The sequence below is a fragment of the Gigantopelta aegis genome, chromosome 1 (assembly GCF_016097555.1).
Source record: "Gigantopelta aegis isolate Gae_Host chromosome 1, Gae_host_genome, whole genome shotgun sequence".
Taxonomy (NCBI): Eukaryota; Metazoa; Mollusca; class Gastropoda; order Neomphalida; family Peltospiridae; genus Gigantopelta; species Gigantopelta aegis.
The window spans coordinates 36972221-36995617 of NC_054699.1; the positions used below are offsets into that span (position 1 = coordinate 36972221).

The 23397-nt window shown below is 35.5% G+C and overlaps 1 protein-coding gene across 3 annotated transcripts in view; it reads right to left on the minus strand.

Annotated features, from left to right (window-relative positions):
* LOC121374509 (regulator of nonsense transcripts 3B-like) overlaps positions 1–23397 on the minus strand; it is a 38303-nt gene that overhangs the window by 14371 nt on the left and 535 nt on the right. For all 3 annotated transcript variants that reach the window (XM_041501628.1, XM_041501614.1, XM_041501620.1), the window contains exons 2-9: positions 18530–18636; positions 15810–15916; positions 14911–15009; positions 11005–11115; positions 9416–9492; positions 8387–8566; positions 1450–1859; positions 103–165 (exon numbers count right to left, since the gene is read on the minus strand). In XM_041501628.1, the coding sequence (XP_041357562.1) occupies positions 103–165; positions 1450–1859; positions 8387–8566; positions 9416–9492; positions 11005–11115; positions 14911–15009; positions 15810–15916; positions 18530–18636 (1154 nt within the window). The remainder of the gene's footprint in view (positions 1–102; positions 166–1449; positions 1860–8386; positions 8567–9415; positions 9493–11004; positions 11116–14910; positions 15010–15809; positions 15917–18529; positions 18637–23397) is intronic.

Genomic DNA, 23397 nt, shown 5'->3' on the forward strand with positions numbered 1-23397 from the left:
TTAGTTATACCAGTAGTGGAGTAATGGTTGGGTCCTCTGAGTGGATTTGATCCTACAACCCAAGCACCTCAGCCGAGAGCTTCACCACTGAGTTAGATTTACCTGTCATCGTATCGGCGGCGACTGTCTGTGTTCTTGTATGCTCCAGATCGGGGCCGGTCATCTCTACAAAACAAGTGAACACGTGCAGTGAAACTAGGGCTGTGTATGACGCCGCTGAGGGCAAAATATTTATTATATACATCGCCATCAAATATATAGATATTCTCATTGTATTTTAGTTACAGTAAAAATACATTGTATAGAAAATGTGATACATGAAAATATGGTTTTCGCACATCACTTGTGAACATAAAAATCATATTTATAAACAACATGAAATAGTCTCAATTTATTACCTCATCAGCCACTCATCTGTAAATTTATAATAAAATGTTATTTTCTGACACAAAATAAACAGAACATTGGTTTTTACAAATTATCTATGACCATGAATAAAATACAAAGTTATAGCACTACTCAGAATAGTGTGCAAAGTGGTTTACATCAGTTCCATATAATTCATACATGCATCAATACCTAAAATAGACATTTTTGTTTAGAAAATAGCTGAGGTGAAACTTGTGGCATATCAAAATTATTTCACTCGGGACATAAATTTGATAATAACTGGTAACTCGTTTATTATCCTATACTTATCTCTACTTACAAGTTCGTACCCATACTTGGCTCTAGTTACTAGCTTGTACCTGTACTTGGCTCTAGTTACTAGCTCGTACCCGTACTTGGCTCTAGTTACTAGCTCGTACCCGTACTTGGCTCTAGTTATTAGCTCATACCTGTACTTATCTCTAGTTACAAGTTCGTACCCGTACTTGGCTCTAGTTACTGGCTCATACCCATACTTGGCTCTAGTTACAAGTTCGTACCCGTACTTGGCTCTAGTTACAAGCTCGTACCCGTACTTGGCTCTAGTTACTAGCTCATACCCGCACTTGGCTCTAGTTACAAGTTCGTACCCGTACTTGGCTCTAGTTACTGGCTCGTACCCATACTTGGCTCTAGTTACAATTCGTACCCGTACTTGGCTCTAGTTACAAGCTCGTACCTGTACTTGGCTCGTTACTAGCTCGTACCCATACTTGGCTCTAGTTATAAGCTCGTACCCATACTTGGCTCTAGTTACTAGCTCGTATCCGTACTTGGCTCTAGTTACTAGCTCGTACCCGTACTTGCCTCTAGTTACTAGCTCGTACCCGTACTTGGCTCTAGTTACTAGCTCGTACCCGTACTTGCCTCTAGTTACTAGTTCGTACCCGTACTTAACTCTAGTTACTAGTTCGTACCCGTACTTACCTCTAGTTACTAGTTCATACCCGTACTTATCTCTAGTTACGAACTCTAGTTACTAGTTCGTACTCGTACTTATCTCTAGTTACTAGTTCGTACCTGTACTTATCTCTGTCCCTCTCTTTAAAATCCGGCTCCGACCACTCCCTCTCGCGATCTCTTGTTGATCTTGGTCTGTCGTCTTGATATGACCTTGACCTGTCCGGCCCACGGTCGTCTCGTGCCTGTTTCAGCCGATCATCTTTTCTATCATCCCCTTTACCATGGTCGCCCCCACCTCGTTCTGGGGTTTCCCGAGCTAACTTCGAGTCACCAGATTCTTTCCCAGGACGAACCTTTTCTGAAATTCCAGCTTTGCCATTTCTTGACGCTTTTTCTTTTTCCCGATTCTCTTTGGAGAACCGGAGTTTTTCTCTCGCCACCGACTTGTCATTATCTTCTTTTGATCTTAGCAAGTCTTTGTCTTTAGTGCGATCTTTTTCTCTTTCACGGTCGGGGTTCATTAAAAGCTGAAAAGATAAAATCGGTCTATTTACGTGGATGACATTAACCAGGAAAGATGAGTGATCACTCAACACTCACCTGAAAGATTCAGGGGAGAGGCAAATTGATCGCCTTACAATAAAAAAAATTAATAGATTTCATATGAAACTTCATGAAAGGGTTTCTGCCAGATGGTTCGAAGGGTAAACTTACTTACAATAAAATCTTGGAAATTAATGGACAAAATTTGTTGTTTACTTTACTATGACATAATTTATGATTTACCGGCCTCGGTTGCATCATGGTTAGGCCATCGGTCTACAGGCTGGTAGGTACTGGGTTCAGATCCCAGTCGAGGCATGGGATTTTTAATCCAGATACTGACTCCAAACCCTGAGTGAGTGCTCCGCAAGGCTCAATGGGTAGGTGTAAACCACTTGCACTGACCAGTGATCCATAACTGGTTCAACAAAGGCCATGGTTTGTGCTATCCTGCTTGTGGGAAGCGCAAATAAAAGATCCCTTGCTGCTAATCAGAAAGAGTAGCCCATGTAGTGGCGACAGCAGGTTTCTTCTCAAAATCTGTGTGGTCCTTAACCATACGTCTGATGCCATATAACCGTAAATATGTGTTGAGTGCGTCGTTAAATAAAACATTTTTTTTTTTTTTTTTCCATACCGAGCAAATTTCAAAATACCACCATTTGCTGCCATTTAGTAAAACACTAACAATATATCTAATGAACACAAAATCATGGGTTGGGTATAAATCAGACAAGAGCATTGTGTATGGAATTTAAAGCCAAGTATACCGAAAATATCGCTCAATATCGGTATTGGTATTGTGTCAACACCGAATACCATACCCAGGGGTGCAGAAAGTACTCGCCCGCTCGCCAAATGCGAGTAAAATTTCTCACGGACGAGTCTGACTGACGGTATTTTGTTTTTATTTTATAAATTTTGAATTTTGTAAATCTATATGGAAAAAAGTGAAAAACTGTCTTATTAGAATATTTAAAAATATATATATCGTTTGATGTGAAGACAGTGCATATTATATTATTATTAAACATTAATATATTGTTCTCTAGGCTGGTAGACTAGTATAAATTCTAGCGAGCTAGTACATTTTAGTTGGTTCTGGTCCGGCAGGCTATTGAAATAGTTTTCACTTCATATCAATACCGAGGTAAATCACACAAAAAATACCGATACTGATACCGAACCTCAAATTATACTACTCCCAGCTCTAACCTAGACCTATTTCAAGAGAGTTATCTTCAGGAAGACTGAACAATATACCTTAGCAGCAGGAACACATGATGGTTGTCCTACTAAGTGCCTGAACAAACTACTGCCTAAAAATAGTTTAAATATTCACATTCCACAAAATTGAATGTACTTTATTCATCCAGTTACATGTACAAATGTGTAGATACCAGAGGCCTATCTCAGTTGTTCATTGATAGTTTGGTGTTTGCTATATAACTAACTCTAGCTCAGTTGTTCATTGATAGTTTGGTGTTTGCTATATAACTAACTCTAGCTCAGTTGTTCATTGATAGTTTGGTGTTTGCTATATAACTAACTCTATCTCAGTTGTTCATTGATAGTTTGGTGTTTGCTATATAACTAACTCTATCTCAGTTGTTCATTGATAGTTTGGTGTTTGCTATATAACTAACTCTAGCTCAGTTGTTCATTGATAGTTTGGTGTTTGCTATATAACTAACTCTAGCTCAGTTGTTCATTGATAGTTTGGTGTTTGCTATATAACTAACTCTAGCTCAGTTGTTCATTGATAGTTTGGTGTTTGCTATATAACTAACTCTAGCTCAGTTGTTCATTGATAGTTTGGTGTTTGCTATATAACTAACTCTAGCTCAGTTGTTCATTGATAGTTTGGTGTTTGCTATATAACTAACTCTAGCTCAGTTGTTCATTGATAGTTTGGTGTTTGCTATATAACTAACTCTAGCTCAGTTGTTCATTGATAGTTTGGTGTTTGCTATATAACTAACTCTAGCTCAGTTGTTCATTGATAGTTTGGTGTTTGCTATATAACTAACTCTAGCTCAGTTGTTCATTGATAGTTTGGTGTTTGCTATATAACTAACTCTAGCTCAGTTGTTCATTGATAGTTTGGTGTTTGCTATATAACTAACTCTATCTCAGTTGTTCATTGATAGTTTGGTGTTTGCTATATAACTAACTCTAGCTCAGTTGTTCATTGATAGTTTGGTGTTTGCTATATAACTAACTCTATCTCAGTTGTTCATTGATAGTTTGGTGTTTGCTATATAACTAACTCTATCTCAGTTGTTCATTGATAGTTTGGTGTTTGCTATATAACTAACTCTATCTCAGTTGTTCATTGATAGTTTGATAGTTTGGTGTTTGCTATATAACTAACTCTAGCTCAGTTGTTCATTGATAGTTTGGTGTTTGCTATATAACTAACTCTAGCTCAGTTGTTCATTGATAGTTTGGTGTTTGCTATATAACTAACTCTAGCTCAGTTGTTCATTGATAGTTTGGTGTTTGCTATATAACTAACTCTAGCTCAGTTGGTTACTGATAGTTTGGTGTTTGCTATATACTAGTAACTAACTCTAGTTCAGCTGTTTACTGATAGTTTGGTGTTTGCTATATAACTAACTCTAGCTCAGTTGGTTACTGATAGTTTGGTGTTTGCTATATACTAGTAACTAACTCTAGTTCAGTTGTTTACTGATAGTTTGGTGTTTGTTATATAACTAACTCTAGCTCAGTTGGTTACTGATAGTTTGGTGTTTGCTATATACTAGTAACTAACTCTAGTTCAGCTGTTTACTGATAGTTTGGTGTTTGTTATATAACTAACTCTAGCTCAGTTGTTTATTGATAGTTTGGTGTTTGCTATATAACTAACTCTAGTTCAGCTGTTTACTGATAGTTTGGTGTTTGCTATATACTAGTAACTAACTCTAGTTCAGCTGTTTACTGATAGTTTGGTGTTTGCTATATAACTAACTCTAGCTCAGTTGTTTATTGATAGTTTGGTGTTTGCTATATAACTAACTCTAGTTCAGTTGTTTACTGATAGTTTGGTGTTTGCTATATAACTAACTCTAGTTCAGCTGTTTACTGATAGTTTGGTGTTTGCTATATAACTAACTCTAGCTCAGCTGTTTACTGATAGTTTGGTGTTTGCTATATAACTAACTCTAGTTCAGTTGTTTACTGATAGTTTGGTGTTTGCTATATAACTAACTCTAGTTCAGTTGTTTATTGATAGTTTGGTGTTTGCTATATAACTAACTCTAGCTCAGTTGTTTATTGATAGTTTGGTGCTTGCTATATAACTAACTCTCGTTCAGTTGGTTGAGTGCTCGTCTGAGGTGCTTAGGTCGTAGGATCAAATCTTCTCAGTGGACATATTCTCTGATTGTTTTTGTCCCATGCCAACCAGTGCCCCACGACTGGTAAATCAAAGAGTCGTAATAATTTTAACAAGAAAGAGTCGCAATAATTTTAACAAGAAAAAGTCGCAATAATTTTAAGAAGAAAGACACCTAATACCAGTTAGCTAAAGATGCTTGGGCATTGTTAAACAGATATTTCTTTCTTTTTATAGCGGGTACAGATAACAAAATATATTAATTCACTGCCTCATTACAGACGGATTGTATTGGAGTCCTCACTTGTCTTGGACATATTTCACAGCAAACTCGGGGGATGTGCCCATGACAGACATGCCTGAACCTTCAGTGGATGTAAGCGCATGTAAAATGGTTGACTGTTTAGTGTTGGGAATTTGAACATGCTTTTTCACTTTTTACTGGAACTGGAGGGGAATACCAACTGGCTAATGTATTTGAAGTAAAAGATAGAAGTAGAAAAAAGGTAGCCAAATAATTTCTTCATGCTTGGGAGTCATTCATTTACTTATTCATTCTCTCAATCATCCACCAATCCATCCACCCAAAACCAATCCATTCAATGATTCATTCATCCAAACACTCACCCCATTGATCCATTCATATATCTATCCAGTGATAGAAATAAGAAGGAAAAAAAACTTGTCCACTGGACAAGTATACCACAAAATCTACTTGTCCGCCAAGATTTCCACTTGTCCATTTATGTAGGGTAGGAGGTGGATCCAGAAGGAAAAGTTAAAGCCCCTTGCTTTTCTTTTAAACTAATTCACTTATTAAGCCTACTCTTCACTTCAGACTGCATGTAATTTTGTGACTCAGGTGACTACAACAAATTGTAGAATTTTTTACAGTCGAGATAGTTTCAGCATGAAACAAGTCATAAACAATTAGTGTTATTGTTTACGATTCAATGAAAACCAGTTAAATTGTTCTCAAGAACATTCCATTCAGAACACATCAATGGTTTTCATATTTCACTTTCAGCTGAAGGTCTAGAAATAATTGTTTGGTGGTGCTTGTCGAAATGACCTATCATAAATGAAAATGTGACTGTCACCAAATGTTAAAATAATGTTACTGCTGTCCTTTATTAATCATGTACCGATACATATACTAGTAGATACAAGTGTACATGATGCAGTGAATCTCCTCTAAACAGTAGCCTACACCTATGTGCCAACATGGGCCCAAGTAAGTTCGATGGGTATCTAGTTTACAGGGAAATTGACGTAAACGTTTTTGTTGTATTCTGTTCACTAATAAATATGGAAAAAGTAATAAACTGTCAAATAACAACTACAATCAAATGTGGATAAAATGATGCAATTTATAAGCACTTAATTGGCTTAGGAGGTCGGGGTGCGTTTTCATCATCAAACAAGTTGACGTTTTGTCAAACTTTTGACATGTTGCAATTTCATTTGAAAATAAAATATAGTCGACATCTTTCCACGAATCCAACCCGAAGTATTTGCTTTGTTAAAGACGCGTTAAAAACTTAACAACTAAAAACATAAAATTAATGATTTTTCGGTCACTGCGGAAAGGCCTACAAATTCCAATCACATTCGCCATTCAAATAACTTTATAATAACAAAGCTAGTGATAAACATACTGACTCATGTGTACTTTACTTACTTCAAAATAAACGTTTCCATTTAACTTTGGATGCTCAATTGACAATTGTCAAAAATGCAACACAAGCTGAAGTAAAGGTACCGTAGAGTGACAGCTAACCCGGAGCCTCGTCCAAGGTAATATTCTGTCGTAAATGATGACTGCCAACTGTGGGTCCGTACGGTGTCAGACGTACAATTTACATTAAATAAACACAATGGAACTAGATGATTCGTCTACTGTTCAGTTTAGAAGGATAGGCCAAAACATTTATTTAAAGGATGCATTGGTCGTTGAGCCATTCGCAACGCATCAGGTCTATTAATAGACCTGGGAAACTTTTCCACGGAAAACACGAAGACGTTCTAGTAACAGTTCGAGTATAAGCACGTGCATGGTATGGTTAAAAAAACAAACAAAAAAAAACTTTAAATATGCATTTTAAAACGTACTACATTGCACTGCTTCAACACAGAAATACTTACTCTTAATACTAATTAAGTTTTTGTTTATCAAAGTTTGGCAAATGATACATTTGTACTGGGCAATGTCCCATGACTTGATGCTTATTTAGGCCCGTAGGAACGATATCTGGAGTGGAAGATGGTCACAACCTCTATGGTGGGGAGACGAGCCATATTTTAACTTTTATTTACATGTATGTAGAAAGGGCCTGTTATTTCCAGACTTGTTCTGATAACAAACCAACAATAAACCACGTGATCGGGCTTATCCCGCCTTTTCACGGGTTTGTCGATCGATCGTAATTTTGTTTTGTCATACACAATTATTTTTAAGTAACTTATTTCATAAAAATCACTGAAGAGATATATGTAAATATAACTTACACCTAAATAATAAAATGATAAATGTTAACTACTATGTTTTTTAATCGTAGATTAACCCATCTTTCGTTTTATCACATTACCGATGATGTAATCAGTAATTCACAAAAATAAAAGGAAAACTGACTTTCACATTTGTCGTAAACAGACAACTACTTCGTTTTAAACTTTAAAATTTTTTTTTTTAAATATGAATGGTATCGAATATAATTTGTTGATCAAATAAATTATTTATGTCAGGGGAATTCGGAACTCAATCGCAACTCCAAGGTATTCCAAACATTCACGAGCTAAGACTATTGTGTTATCAAGACCATGTTTATTTAACTCTCAAACCACAATATTTGTATAACATTTTGCGACGAGACACTGCTGATTTCATTGGGGGTTTTAAGTACAACTATTGCTAAAAATTATGATACTGTTTTTAAAACAAATTAATTTTTACTTGTCCGCCGGATAACCACTAAGGTAAATTATGTTTGTCCGAGTAAATTTTCACTTGTCGGGACAAACGGACAAATGCTTATTTCGAACGCTGCTGTCCATCAATCATTCAACCATCCCTCATACTAAAATCTTTCCATCCAACCATTCCTTTATTCACTCATTAATTTACTCATTTATTCATCCACTCACTCATTCATAGCAAACACTGTTTAGTACCGTTACGGCTTGTGGATCATCCTTCTTTTCTCCTCGCTCTCTGTCCGAATCCTTCTCTCGCTCTTTGTCACGGAATTTATCTTTCTCTCTCAACTTTTCTTTCTCTCTTCTTTTGCGTTTCTCTTCCTCCTTGAATCGTCTCCTCTCCAACTCTCTTCTCTTTCTGTCTTCTCGTGTTTTCTGTAGACAGACGTTACGTACTGAATGTTTAAACCTCGCATTCTAACAGTTACAATATGAAATGGCACCAAAATAGAAATGTTATGTTAGAGCGGATTTTTCTGGTTTTAAACACTTTGTCATCAACTGAATTTCATCATTCTCCTTGACTTTTTAATGGCAATTCACATTACCTTTTTCACAATTTTCCATGATTTTAAATTTCTATTATCATCAACATAATTGTATGGTTGATGTGAATTGCTGCTCTTTGTAATATATTATCTTAAATGGCAAAAAATATTTCAACCAAAAACTAATTTTTTCATGACTTTCATGATCCAAATACAAATTCAGGCCTGGAAAAAGACATTTGCAAATGACATTACTTTCCATGATGTATGAAGCCTTTTATTCTAACAATATCCCAGAGCACCAAAATATTGCTATTGATGTACTAAAGACTTCATTTTATGAATGTACATAACACATCAGATTTTCAAGAGCACTATGTTGCTCGTTCTTGAAGACGCACTTAATTTCTGACGTGTGCATAAATCAAACATTCAGTGTTAGAAAGGACTAAGTAAAACAGGCACAGCAGAAACAAGTAGACATTGAGGGGGAGGGGGTTAGGGGCCTGACTGAGATCAAGAGAACAAAGCAAAGTGTCTAGGGGGTTTGTGGGTATACTTCCCCCGTAAACTTTTAAAAACTAGAGGTCCTGAAATGCAATTTCCTGCATTCTACAAATAAAATTCATCTCTGCCTTAAGATATACTACCAATAATATGTTTGATTCAGAATTATTGAGTTGGCTAGAGCCTGCTCTGCCGTACCTGTAAAACACCTGTTCACATGTGTACCTACCAGAATGGCTTGTTTTTTTTCTTCTCGTCTTTTAAGGAGAAATTCTATCAGTGGAGTTGACATTTTAACACGATTTCCTGAAGGAGAGAAAAAAATCAAATTATTACTGGGGTCGACAGTAAAACAATTTATTGTATTATCCACTATTACCTGACAACGCTTTTTAAAACTATTACTGGAGCTGACTCAAATACATCCACTATTACCTGACAATGCTTTTTAAAACTATTACTGGAGCTGACTCAAATACATCCACTATTACCTGACAACGCTTTTTAAAACTATTACTGGAGCTGACTCAAATAAATCCACTATTAACTGACAACGATTTTTAAAACTATTACTGGAGCTGACTCAAATACATCCACTATTAACTGACAACGCTTTTTAAAACTATTACTGGAGCTGACTCAAATACATCCACTATTACCTGACGCTTTTTAAAACTATTACTGGAACTGACTGAAATACATCCACTATTACCTGACAACACTTTTTAAAACTATTACTGGAGTACACTGCATCTTGGTTAGGTGACGTATGTAACAAACAGTTAAATATAAAACAAAGTGTGAAATAATTGTAATACATGTAAGGATTTTTTTTACAAGTATGTAACAAATCATGAAATACACAAAACATTATTGTCAAGTATGTAACAAATGGTGGAATGTTACAAATCGTGAATTAAAAAAGAAAGAAATGTTTTATTTAACGAACAACTCAACACATTTTATTTACGGTTATATGGCGTCAGACATATGGTTAAGGACCACACAGATTTTGAGAGGAAACCCGCTGTCGTCACTACATGGGCTCTCTTTCTGATTATCAACAAGGGATCTTTTATTTGCGCTTCCCACAGCAGGATAGCACAAACCATGGCCTTTGTTGAACCAGTTATGGGTCACTGGTCAGTGCAAGTGGTTTACACCTACCCACTGAGCCTTGTGGAGCACTCACTCAGGGTTTGGAGTCGGTATCTGGATTAAAAATCCCATGCCTCGACTGGGATCCGAACCCAGTACCTACCAGCCTGTAGACCGATGGCCTAACACAATGCCACCGAGGCCGGTAAATCGTGAATTATGTCATAGTAAAGTAAACAACAAATCATGAAATACATGTTTGTAACAAATCATGAAATACTCATCAAATCATCAAATATATAACAAACCCTGAAATATGTAAGAAATCGTGAAATTCGTAAGAATTAGTGGAATATTTAACAGATTGTGGAATACGTAACAGATTGTGGAATATTTAACAAATCGTGAAATAAATTGTGAAATATGAAATAAATTGTAAAATACGTAACAAATTGTGGAATACGTAACAAATCATGAGCTATGTAATAAATTGTGAACTACATAACAAAATGTTAACTACGTAACAAATCGTGAACTACATAACAAATCGTGAAATAAATTGTGAACTACGGGAACAAATCGTGAACTATGTAAGAAATCAGGAACTATGTAAGAAATTGTGAACTACAGAACAAATCGTGAACTATGTAAGAAATCAGGAACTATGTAAGAAATGGTGAACTACAGAACAAATCGTGAACTATGTAAGAAATGGTGAACCTTTCGTCTCTTTCTCCCGCTGTTCCAGCTCCTCTAGATACGTGTCTATCGAAGACACAGGCTCGTCATCCGGGTTCGTCAAACTCTCCACAAACTTCAAATAGTCCGAATCTGCAGATTGTCAAAACTGTCTTTAGAATACACAGGATATATGCATTAATATACTAAGCCAAACAAGTGAGGTACTTTGGTAATACTGCATTGTACTTTACCAGTTAGCTACATTCAATGATGTGGCTGTACTTTACCAGTTAGCTACATTCAATGACGTGATTGTACTTTACCAGTTAGCTACATTCAATGACGTGGTTGTACTTTACCAGTTAGCTACATTCAATGACGTGGCTGTACTTTACCAGTTAGCTACATTCAATGACGTGGCTGTACTTTACCAGTTAGCTACATTCAATGACATGACTGTACTTTACCAGTTAGCTATACATTCAATGACGTGGCTGTACTTTACCAGTTAGCTACATTCAATGACGTGGCTGTACTTTACCAGTTAGCTATACATTCATTGACATGACTGTACTTTAACAGTTAGCTACATTCAATGACGTGGCTGTACTTTACCAGTTAGCTATACATTCAATGACGTGGTTGTACTTTACCAGTTAGCTACATTCAATGACGTGGCTGTACTTTACCAGTTAGCTATACATTCAATGACATGGCTGTACTTTACCAGTTAGCTACATTCAATGACGTGGCTGTACTTTACCAGTTAGCTATACATTCAATGACGTGGCTGTACTTTACCAGTTAGCTACATTCAATGACGTGGCTGTACTTTACCAGTTAGCTATACATTCAATGATGTGACTGTACTTTACCAGTTAGCTACATTCAGTGACGTTGCTGTACTTTACCAGTTAGTTACATTCAATGACGTGGCTGTACTTTACCAGTTAGCTACATTCAATGAAATGGATGTACTTTACCAGTTAGCTATACATTCAATGACATGGCTGTACCAGTTAGCTACATTCAATGACATGGCTGTATTTTACCAGTTAGCTACATTCAATGACATGACTGTACTTTACCAGTTAGCTACATTCAATGACGTGGCTGTACTTTACAAGTTAGCTACATTCAATGACGTGACTGTACTTTACCAGTTAGCTACATTCAATGACGTGGCTGTACTTTACCAGTTATCTACATTCAATGACGTGGCTGTACTTTACCAGTTAGCTACATTCAATGACGTGGCTGTACCAGTTAGCTACATTCAATGACGTGGCTGTACTTTACCAGTTAGCTACATTCAATGATGTGGCTGTACTTTACCAGTTAGCTACATTCAATGACATGACTGTACTTTACCAGTTAGCTATACATTCAATGACGTGGCTGTACTTTACCAGTTAGCTACATTCAATGACGTGGCTGTACCAGTTAGCTAAATTCAATGACGTGACTGTACTTTACCAGTTAGCTACATTCAATGATGTGGCTGTACTTTACCAGTTAGCTACATTCAATGACATGACTGTACTTTACCAGTTAGCTATACATTCAATGACGTGGCTGTACTTTACCAGTTAGCTACATTCAATGACGTGGCTGTACCAGTTAGCTAAATTCAATGACGTGACTGTACTTTACCAGTTAGCTACATTCAATGATGTGGCTGTACTTTACCAGTTAGCTACATTCAATGACATGGCTGTTTCACATACTATTTGGAACATCTCCTCTTACTTGTACTGACAAATGATGAATGAATTAAATTCAGTGTCGGATTTCACTTTGAAAGTCATGAGGGTTTTTTTAAGCACATTTACCAAATTGTTAAACCTTTTTGCTTTTAAGTTAGTATATTATGACTACTAGTGCAGTGAAACACACACACGACTAAGTAAATAGTCTGGTTTTAAGGGGTATCCGGTTTAGAGAGGTTTTGCTCTCAACCGATATTCAAAAACTTGCAGGGTTTCTGCCAGAGGGTAAAATGAGTATGGCGCCATACCCAAATGTTTTTGCAAATTTGTTGCTAAAGTTAAACTTAACCTTTTGACAAAATTAATTACTCTTATCGTTACTGTATGATTTTCTTAACCCTAACCCTAAACATAACCCATTTTCTTTCTGGGAGAAGCTCCCCATACGCCCTGTTGACTGTTACTGCCTTTCATATCCATAACGCCATACCCAAACATTTCTTTCTGGCAGAAACACTGAAAAGGGATGAAGATAAAAACTTCCACTATTACGGCAATTCTGGTTTACAGAGGGTCTAGTTTTGAGGGATGTCATTGTATATCAAAGGTAAACAGCACATTCATTAATTACCCATCAGCTATTGGATGTCAGACCTTTTATAATTTAATTGTTAAAGGAAACCCACTATAGATATTTTTGCATTAGCATCAAGAGATCTTTTACCAGTATATGCACCTTCCAACAGACAGAACAGCAGATACCATGGCCTTTGATATGTACCAATTGTGGGGTACTGGTTGGGATGGGGGGGGCAAAACAATTGGAGAATGGGTTCACCACAGACAGGATATCACATACTACAGCCCTCGATATACCAGTCGTGGTGCACTGACTGGAGCGAGAAATAGCCCAATGTTGGAAGAAGACATCACAAAGCTGCATATTAGATGTAACCATCATGTCTAGCCCACCACACACCATCCACAGGGTTTCTGACAGAAGGTAAAACGGGTATGGCACCATACCAATTTGTTTTGGCATATTTTAGATTTTTAAGTTAACTTTTTGACAAAATTAATTACTCTTATCATTACTGTATGATTTTCTTGACCTTAACCATAAACGTAACCCATTTTCTTTCTGGGCGAGGCTCCCCATACCCCCTGTTGACTCTGGTTGCATTCAATTCCATTAGTACAGCGGTTAAGGAAAAAATCGTGCAAAATTTGACAAAAGCATGAAAATTGGCATACAGATAGCTTAACATGTGTATATTCATATAAGCCTAGGTACCCATTGCCATCACCATGGTAACTGGCCGCCATCTTGAATTTCAAAATGGCCACCCACAAAATACAATATTCGTCATATCTCGACTCCTAAGCAACGTAGACCCAAAACTTTCTTTCTGGCAGAAACACTGACCAACCAAGTAGAAAATATGCTGGGTTTTTAACTTTAATTAGGAACAGTTGGTGATCATTTGAAAGTGGAGTAGCAGCTACATGTACTATTTAACTATTGTGTGGCAATCTCTGAAATTTGCATAACAAAATAAAATGTTCCCGGCTACATGTAAGCAGTCAGAAGTAAAATGTGATGGTGATGTGAGCAGGCTTGTGCTGAGCATTAGGCAAAGAGAAAAAAGTTTGATTTTGTTTAACAACACCACTAGAGACATTGATTTATTAATCATCGGCTATTGGATGTCAAACATTTCCTAATTTTGACATATAGTTTTAGAGAGAAAACCTGCTAGATTTTTTTCATTAGTAGCAAGGGATCTTTTATATACATGTACACATCCCAGGATAGCACATACCAGGGCCTTTCATATACCAGTTGTGGTGCAATGGCTGGAACGAGAAATAGCCTCAGGAAAGAGAAGAAATAAAATAAAGTTTATTTTGTTTAACGACACCACTAGAGCACATTGATTTATTAATCATCAGCTATTGGATGTCAAACATATGGTAATTTTGACAGTCATAGAGAGGAAACCCATTATATTTTGCCATTAATAGCAAGGAATCTTTTATATACACCATCCCACAGACAGGATAGCACATACCACGGCCTTTGGTATACCAGTCGTGGTGCACTGGCTGTGGCGAGAAATAGCCCAATGGGCCCACCGACAGGGATCGATCTCAGACCGACCGTGCATCAAGCGAGCGCTTTACCATTGGGCTATGTCTCGCACCGGAAAGAGAAGAGGACACACAGGTACATTACCTTGCTCAATAGTTCCTTTCTTGGCATCGGGCTTCTTGGCTTTTTTCTTTGGTACTTTTTGAAAGGGAGCAAACTCTACGATCGCTGGGTATTCATTTCCTGTTAAACAATACACGAGGAAGTCAGTATGGGACTGCCCACAATTATTAACATTTTAAGAAGCTCTCACATTTTTGTTACCCTCTCCTTCCACCTTAAAATACATATAAATTTTTTAATTTAATTTTGTATTGGCTATTTTTATTGACATTTTTTAAATTTTAAATGTGAAACTGGCATTAACATAACTTCACTAACTTACAATTTGTACGTTCATAACATTTGATACGTTGTGAAAAAGACACCCACACATATTCAGGGCTTGAAATAGTGGTCAACAGTAAGCAGTCCATTTTTTAGACCTAGCAAATAAATAACAAATTCACCTGCTAAAATTTCTAAAATATCGCAGGTAATTTTTCATGAGACCGATTTATGTACGATCATCTCATTTTATGTTTAGCTGAGGCTAAGTTCATGATTCTGTTATATTTTAATTATATAATGCTCTAAAATACAACTCAGAGGTCCTAATGTTCCACACAGCGTCTCAAACCCTCCACTCATACTGCGCTGTCTATTTTCAGCAGGCCATATTTTTTCTTAGCAGGCTATATTTCTACTGGCTTGCTTGTTAAAAACAATAACAGCAATGCTATATTTGACTTACTATTTTGAGTCCTAATATTCTAAATAACAAAATATATTGAATGTGTAATCTTAGTAAATAAAAAGGACTTAGTATATTTGTCAAACACATGAGACAATCAGTTTTTTTAAACTACATAGTAATACCTTAATTTATATTCAGTGTAGAGTTTAATTATGATATTACGGTTAAGGGTATTCAAGAACCGTACCTTTGCTATCGAGAAAGATGTAGCCGTCAAATTTATCTCGGAAAATGTATATGTCTTCTGGCTGCTGGAAGTTGATGTACGCCCGAGTGAAGGCCCACTGGCCCAAACTGAAATTAATTGAACAAAACAAAATTTCAACTAAAAAGGAAGCCGATATTCATAGTTTTCAACACAAGTGACCAAATCAACCATGACCAGACCTCGCCATGACAAACACCGAGGGGGGTAAATAGTCACTCCCCTAACTCACATGTAGAGTGTAGAGAGCCAGTTTAGCTAGTACTATACTCAGCAGCGATATTTACTGGAGGCTCACTTGATACGCGGTCAGTTTGGGATCGATCCCCATTGGTCTCCTTCCTGAGTAAAATCAAGACAAGCAGAAGATCACTCTCCTGAAATGGGGCTAACCGAGTGATCATGTGAAGTTCCAAATAAAACTTATTAAATATTTTATTGCAAGGCAAACAATATGCTGCTCTCCTAAAACTTTCCCAGCCAGTGTGGAAGGGAGTGGGAGTGATCACTCACCTTCCCTGGAAAAGAAAGACACTGGAAATCACTGTTTGATCATGTGTTAAAAAATTTAGTAATTGATCAGAACAGATAAGAAATTGGACCATCTGTGATTGTCAGGGTTGGCCATATCCTACAATTTTCGATTGCCCACCAGGCAAGTAACTCTCAAATTTCACTTGCCCACAAAAAAGAAATTAACTCGTCCCAAAACGTAAACAATTTAAATCAAAATTAAACTGTCAGAGGTGGGAATTGGTGAATTGTTAACAAAAAAGAGGGAACCCGGAAATTAACTCGTCCCAAAACGTAAACAATTTAAATCAAAATTAAACTGTCAGAGGTGGGAATTGGTGAATTGTTAACAAAAAAGAAATTAACTCGTCCCAAAACGTAAACAATTTAAATCAAAATTAAACTGTCAGAGGTGGGAATTGGTGAATTGTTAACAAAAAAGAAATTAACTCGTCCCAAAACGTAAACAATTTAAATCAAAATTAAACTGTCAGAGGTGGGAATTGGTGAATTGTTAACAAAAAAGAAATTAACTCGTCCCAAAACGTAAACAATTTAAATCAAAATTAAACTGTCAGAGGTGGGAATTGGTGAATTGTTAACAAAAAAGAAATTAACTCGTCCCAAAACGTAAACAATTTAAATCAAAATTAAACTGTCAGAGGTGGGAATTGGTGAATTGTTAACAAAAAAGAAATTAACTCGTCCCAAAACGTAAACAATTTAAATCAAAATTAAACTGTCAGAGGTGGGAATTGGTGAATTGTTAACAAAAAAGAAATTAACTCGTCCCAAAACGTAAACATTTTAAATCAAAATTAAACTGTCAGAGGTGGGAATTGGTGAATTGTTAACAAAAAAGAAATTAACTCGTCCCAAAATGTAGACAATTTAAATCAAAATTAAACTGTCAGAGGTGGGAATTGGTGAATTGTTAACAAAAAGAGGGAACCTGGAAATTCTTGAAACTCTAGATTAAAATCTGTGCCATCTGACACATTTCGGAGGAAAGGACAATTAAAAATAAAATGCGAGGAAATGCAATGTTCCATGAGAGGAAAACAGCTGATCTGAGGAGAATTCCCACTCCTGAACTGTATGTTTCAAACAATTTCACATCATACAAAGCACTTGTAAGCCCTGTATTACAAAATATGTTTATTTCCTTTAATTGTGTGAATGTGCTTCGATCCCATTACAAATTTTCCTGCACGTGCATCTACTCATGCACTGTTCTTTAACATTTAGTCAATTACATGTAAATTGCATGTATATTTAATACATCAATTTAATTGGGAAATAAATGCGAAAACTTGTAGATGGACAACCTAATTTCGTAATACGAAATGCTACTACGTTAATGAAAAACCGACCTCGTTTTACGTCACACGTGCGTTGCATAATATCACATAGATAAAGCGCAAACTAACTTTACAATGAGTCTACTTATCCATTTTAGTAACGTGCTGGATCGTAATGTTCTAAACAGCTTTTTCTCGATTCTTCAACGTTTTCAGCAATTTACCATGATTTACAAATAAATGCCTAATTTCTTAAATGCCTTCAAAATTGAGGGGTGCTTATTCAAAGACGTGGGCCTACTTCCGGTCAAATACGGTACTCGATATAATAATCAGGGGCCTCACACACGCACGCACACACGCATGCTTGCTTGCTACAGACTATGGGAATTACAAAAATTGTAAGTGTACAAAAGGTCTAAACAAGCACTTTGTGTTTGGAAATTTTGGTAGCATGGCAGATGACTGAATTGTAAACTTTTGCTTATCCAAGCAACTTTTTACCTGTCTGGGGTGAGCGAACAAGTACTTTTGGCCAGCCCTGAATTGTACTGGTTTACACAGAAATGTGGATTACACCAGATCCCGTTAACAAAACAAATGAGGTGAGTGATTAATTGCTCCCCATACCTGGGATTATGGGGAACAATTTAAGATATTACCATACAGATACCATATAAACATTAAGGAGAGCCACAAATTACTTTCCTTGAACTAGTCTCAAGGGTGACAGGGACGGAGAGTGATAGGTCCCCTTAAATAGCGAGGTCAAACTTAAAAAGGGGAACTAACTCTATTGTGTTATCTCCCCTTAAACAGCAGTCCGATAACACACTGTCCGCTTTATTTGAGAAAGTATTACATGAAAATATCTGGCCTGTTACTCACCTCATGTCTGCTTTGACAAAATAAAAGAAGTCGTAGTTTGGCAGCGGAGAAACTTGTTCTAAAAACTGCTCGGGTGTTAAAGATGGAGGCAGTCTCCTCATGACAACCTGTGAAGTAAAATCATCAATGCTGCGTGTTATTATACATCCACAAAATAAGTCTGGTCAAACTGTCTTTATGATCATACATATCCAAATTTTCTTTTTCAGCTGACCAGTTATGGCCTTATGAGTAAACATTGTGTTACTTGTATGTATAAAATTCATACTTGCCAACCATACCGCTTCACACAGTAGGCTACCTATTTCTTTACTGTTCTACTGCCTACAGCATTTCAAAGCTTTCCTAGCTATCACTTTCAGCAAAAATATAAAAAAAAGTCAAAAAGAAAGAAAATTTAAGCTTTAAATTGTGTTTGGTTTAAATAGATATCAAATAATGATTAATCCAGTTTATTTCAGTAGGCCTAGCTACTAGACAGCTCTCCGGCTAGTGAGTAGTGACTAGTTCTAGAGTATGCCGCGTCATCATGGTAACCTGGTTCCCTTACGGAGCTTTGTAAAGCAAAAAGCTACCCATTTTTAGACCTACCAGGTCCAGTACAAACTCACCTGCTAAAGCTACCCAAACAAGAGTACCGACAAGGTATATGATATGCCCATTAAAGGGCAAATAATTCTGACCAATTTTCATTTCAAGGTCATGAGGGCAACAAGGTCAAAGTGAAAGGTCAAAAGGTCATCAGACTTTAATTTACCTCTATATTAAAAATAATGGAAGATTTGGAATCCTTGGGCAATTTACATTCCAGAGCAGCCCTCTACGTTAATTTTTCTGTCCAGGAGCCAGATGGCATTTACCGATACAGTGTATGTATGTATGAATGTACATATGTGTGATTTTTGTGTGCATATATGAGTGTTTGTAAACAACTGGTGCAAATATTAAAAGAATGAAGTGTATTAGAGAAACTATTGTGCAATTTATATATCATGTACTGGCTGACTTTAGTATCTGTAATTGTTTGTTCAATATTACATCAGAAAGTCTCTACCATAACATATTGATTGTAATAATTTTTTTTTTTTTAAACTTTACTAAAATGAAATGCTGGAGACTGGCAGTCCTACATACAAACCGCAAAACAGTATTTAAATGTATTGATGTATGTCGTTATAATTAAATTTCTGTTACATTCATTACAATATAATGTCATCCCATTGGTCCAGACGTAGCAACGGGAGTTTATTCATATCTTGATGAATGTAAACATTACGTCGTCGGGGAAATAGTGATGACGTCATTTTATATTGGTAATTTGTCTTATTGAGGGTTATTGTTTTAACCAAAAACATAATTCAAAATAAAATATGAACTTTTAATGTTCTTATTTGTATGTTTCAAATTTAATTATAAGTATTGTTTGTTATTTCTATTACATTCATCTGGGTATGAACAAAATTTATGTGAGAATGGCTACGCCAATTCACACAGTTTGCGAAAGATTTTTTTTTTCATACCACAATGAACATAAAAGAAATAACAGACAATCCTTATATAAATCTTTAATAAGCTGAAATACAACTTTGAAAATTAATTTCCTCTGATTTTTAGTTAATGCATTCATGACACATTTTATTTATAACAAATAAAATTTTACAAAAACAAAAGTACTAAGTATTTTCGATAGAAAAGGGAAAACAAAGTGCCTCATAGCCATAACATTGCAAGTAATACATTTGGGAATCTTTGAATAGTTAAATGGTTTTCTTCTTTATGCTGACAATGTGTTTTTATAATGCATAAAAAAGGTTAACAGCGATTCCAGTCTATGTTAATCACATGGGCGACTTTCCATTTTTTTTTTAAATTGTTGATATGATTGTAATATTTTTATGTAGTGATTTTTATCTCCACGAAATCAAATGCAAAGTGGATTTCACCTACAGGTGTTAAACATGGCAAATTTTAATGGTATAGGAGAAGCCACGGTGACGTCACATGTTTTGATCACGTGGTACCGCGTGAGCGCTGGTAGGCAAGAAACCAGTTGACAATACTGGCATTAGTAGTAATGAACAATCGAATGTTTTTCCGTCAATTAAATCAGTGTAGACTAGTTTTGATAAATGGTATTTTGTCATGGTAATTTCATACGTTGTTGTTAGATGCACAAGTCACTGTAGTAAGGATTATGAAATTAGTTTCATCAAATACAGTGGAAGCGAAACGTTGAACAGTTAAAGCTGACAACAATCAACTTTGCCCATCCCACAACGGAGATTGTCATTTTATACAAGGTTTGTTGTATGTTATTCATTCGTAATACTAATACACGTCAGTATTTATTGAAATGAAAATTGAAAAGATAATAAAATAAAAAATAATAATAATAAAAGCCCCCACCAAACTGACATGGAAACAAAGATACCCTGTGAACAGTAGGCCTACCAAGTCAATCGACAAACAACGTTTTATGTAACTTTTTGTTTGTATTGACAGATCCATTATAGTGGGTAAAACAAAAATCTGAATATATTTTATATTGTATTATGCCATAAAATATGTAGGTGGCTGGAGTATTTATATTTTTAATTAAATAACAGGGAGCTGTGTGTGTGTGTGTGTGTGCGTGTGTGTGTGTGCAATCAAGCATATATATTGTTTCAAATGAAAATGGTTCTGAAATATTTCCATTTATTAATTATATTATATGTTAATTATAATGTTTTACTTTTTTTATTGAAGAAGTGATCCACAGGTGTATTTGTAATGTGTAAGTTGATTTTTTAATAATAAAATAAAAGGTATAAACATTTCAGGGTGGGATATCAGATGTATTAAATCATTTGTTTGGGATTAAAAATAAATAAATACTAATAATAAAACTGGATATTGATCCACAAGTTGGTGATAGCCACCATATTTTATTAAAAACATAAATTATGTTACATGCATTTATTATATAAGTTATCTGAATTTGTTTGCAGCAAATAAAGAAAGAAAAGGGGAGCTGATTGTATTTATAAGTATTATTGTCATCAGTGACAGATGTCAATATGTCTTCACAAATACATTTATGTGTATTCAAATATTTCAATAATATTCAATATACACAATATAAAACTTTCATACTTATATATCATAGAAATGTACCACTTTTCATATTTTTTTCTAGGTATCAGTGATCCCTATTTATGGACAAAAAGAGAACCGGCAACTCTTGGATGAAAAATGGGCCTTTCACGATGAATTAAGGGCGTTTAAGTTTTAGGGTGAATTAAGGGATGCTAAGGAGAACACTGGTATCAGATTCAGCGATTCTTTTCTACAGTATCTCATGTTTCTGTGCATAAGAAGGATACCAGAACCTTTTTCACTGACTTTCCAAACTACCATGTGCAATATTATTGGGGCTATTCAGTATGTGATGATGACATTGATAACACTTGGATTTAATCTTTTTTTACCAGGATCTCTATTTTCTAATAAAAACAGACTTTACAAAATCAATAAAATTATATCGAGAAACAATAGACAACACATATTTATTATTTTCTTTTTCTATTATCATTATAAACCAATGATCAAATGATATTTGCATTGTGTTAATGTGTGTCTTACATTAAAACATTGTATTGTTACCATTTACAGTAATTTGTTGTTTTAACTGGTTTATTAATCAGGTTGAAAGTGATAGCCTTTGAAACTGTGCCTCTTGTCAAAGGTAACTGACACTGTTTTAGATTTGAAAGGAAGGAATCTTTTATTTAACAATGCACTCAAGTCATTTTAATTACGGATATATAGAGTCGGACATGTTTAGGGATCACACAGATAATATTAGGGAGGAAACCTGCTGCTGTCACACAATGGATTACTCTTTCCGATTAACAATAAGGGATCTTTTATATGCATCAGCCCACAGACAGGATAATAAATAGTGTAGCCTTTGTTACACCAGTTGTAGAGCACTGGCTGGAATGAGAAATAGCCCTATAGGACCACCAACAGGAATCAATCCTAGATCGACTGCGTATTAAACTATGTCCTGGCCTGCATGGGATTAGGCGATTAAAATATTAATGGCAATTTTTATGTATATGTATATAAAAAATAATGCTACAAAATGTTCTGAAGATGGAACCACAAAGGTGAGGGACCAAGTAAATTTGAGATGTATCCGGTTTAAAAGGCTAAGTTCTGTACTAATATTTAAAAAGGGACGCTGTAGCTAGAGGGAGCAATGTATGTGTGGTCATGGAACATGTATGGAAACTAAATTTAGGTTCCTCCATTTTAATACAATGTGTTAATATGTATCCGATATCCACAAGTTTAAGGAATAAAAAAGGACTTGATAAAATTAATAGTTTTAAAGTTTTTGTAAAGTTTTCTAATAAGATACTTGCTTAAATTTATTGTTGTTGCCTTACAAATGAACCAGTAGACAAGTCTGATGTGTTATTTATATATAACTACTGTCTATATATTGTCTACTGGTTGTTCATTTGTAACAAATGTTCATATATATATATATTATGTATGTGTGTGTGTGTGTATGTGTATGTGTATGTGTATCTATATGTACATATATATGTATATGTGTGTATATATATATATATATATATATATATATATATATATATATATGGGTTACTTGAAATATGGACCAGACGCTTTAAAAATACATGGACTAAAAATATTTATTCAGGTGAAAAGAAAAAGAAAAAAAAGGAAGTTTGCTATAGTTTTGAACTCGGTCAATCGTCAAATTTTATGGGTGGAAAGAGTACATGTATCTCCTCCATACAGGAGCTATGTAGAATAGCGTTCCCGTGCTACAAGCGGTAATTTAAGCACGCGTT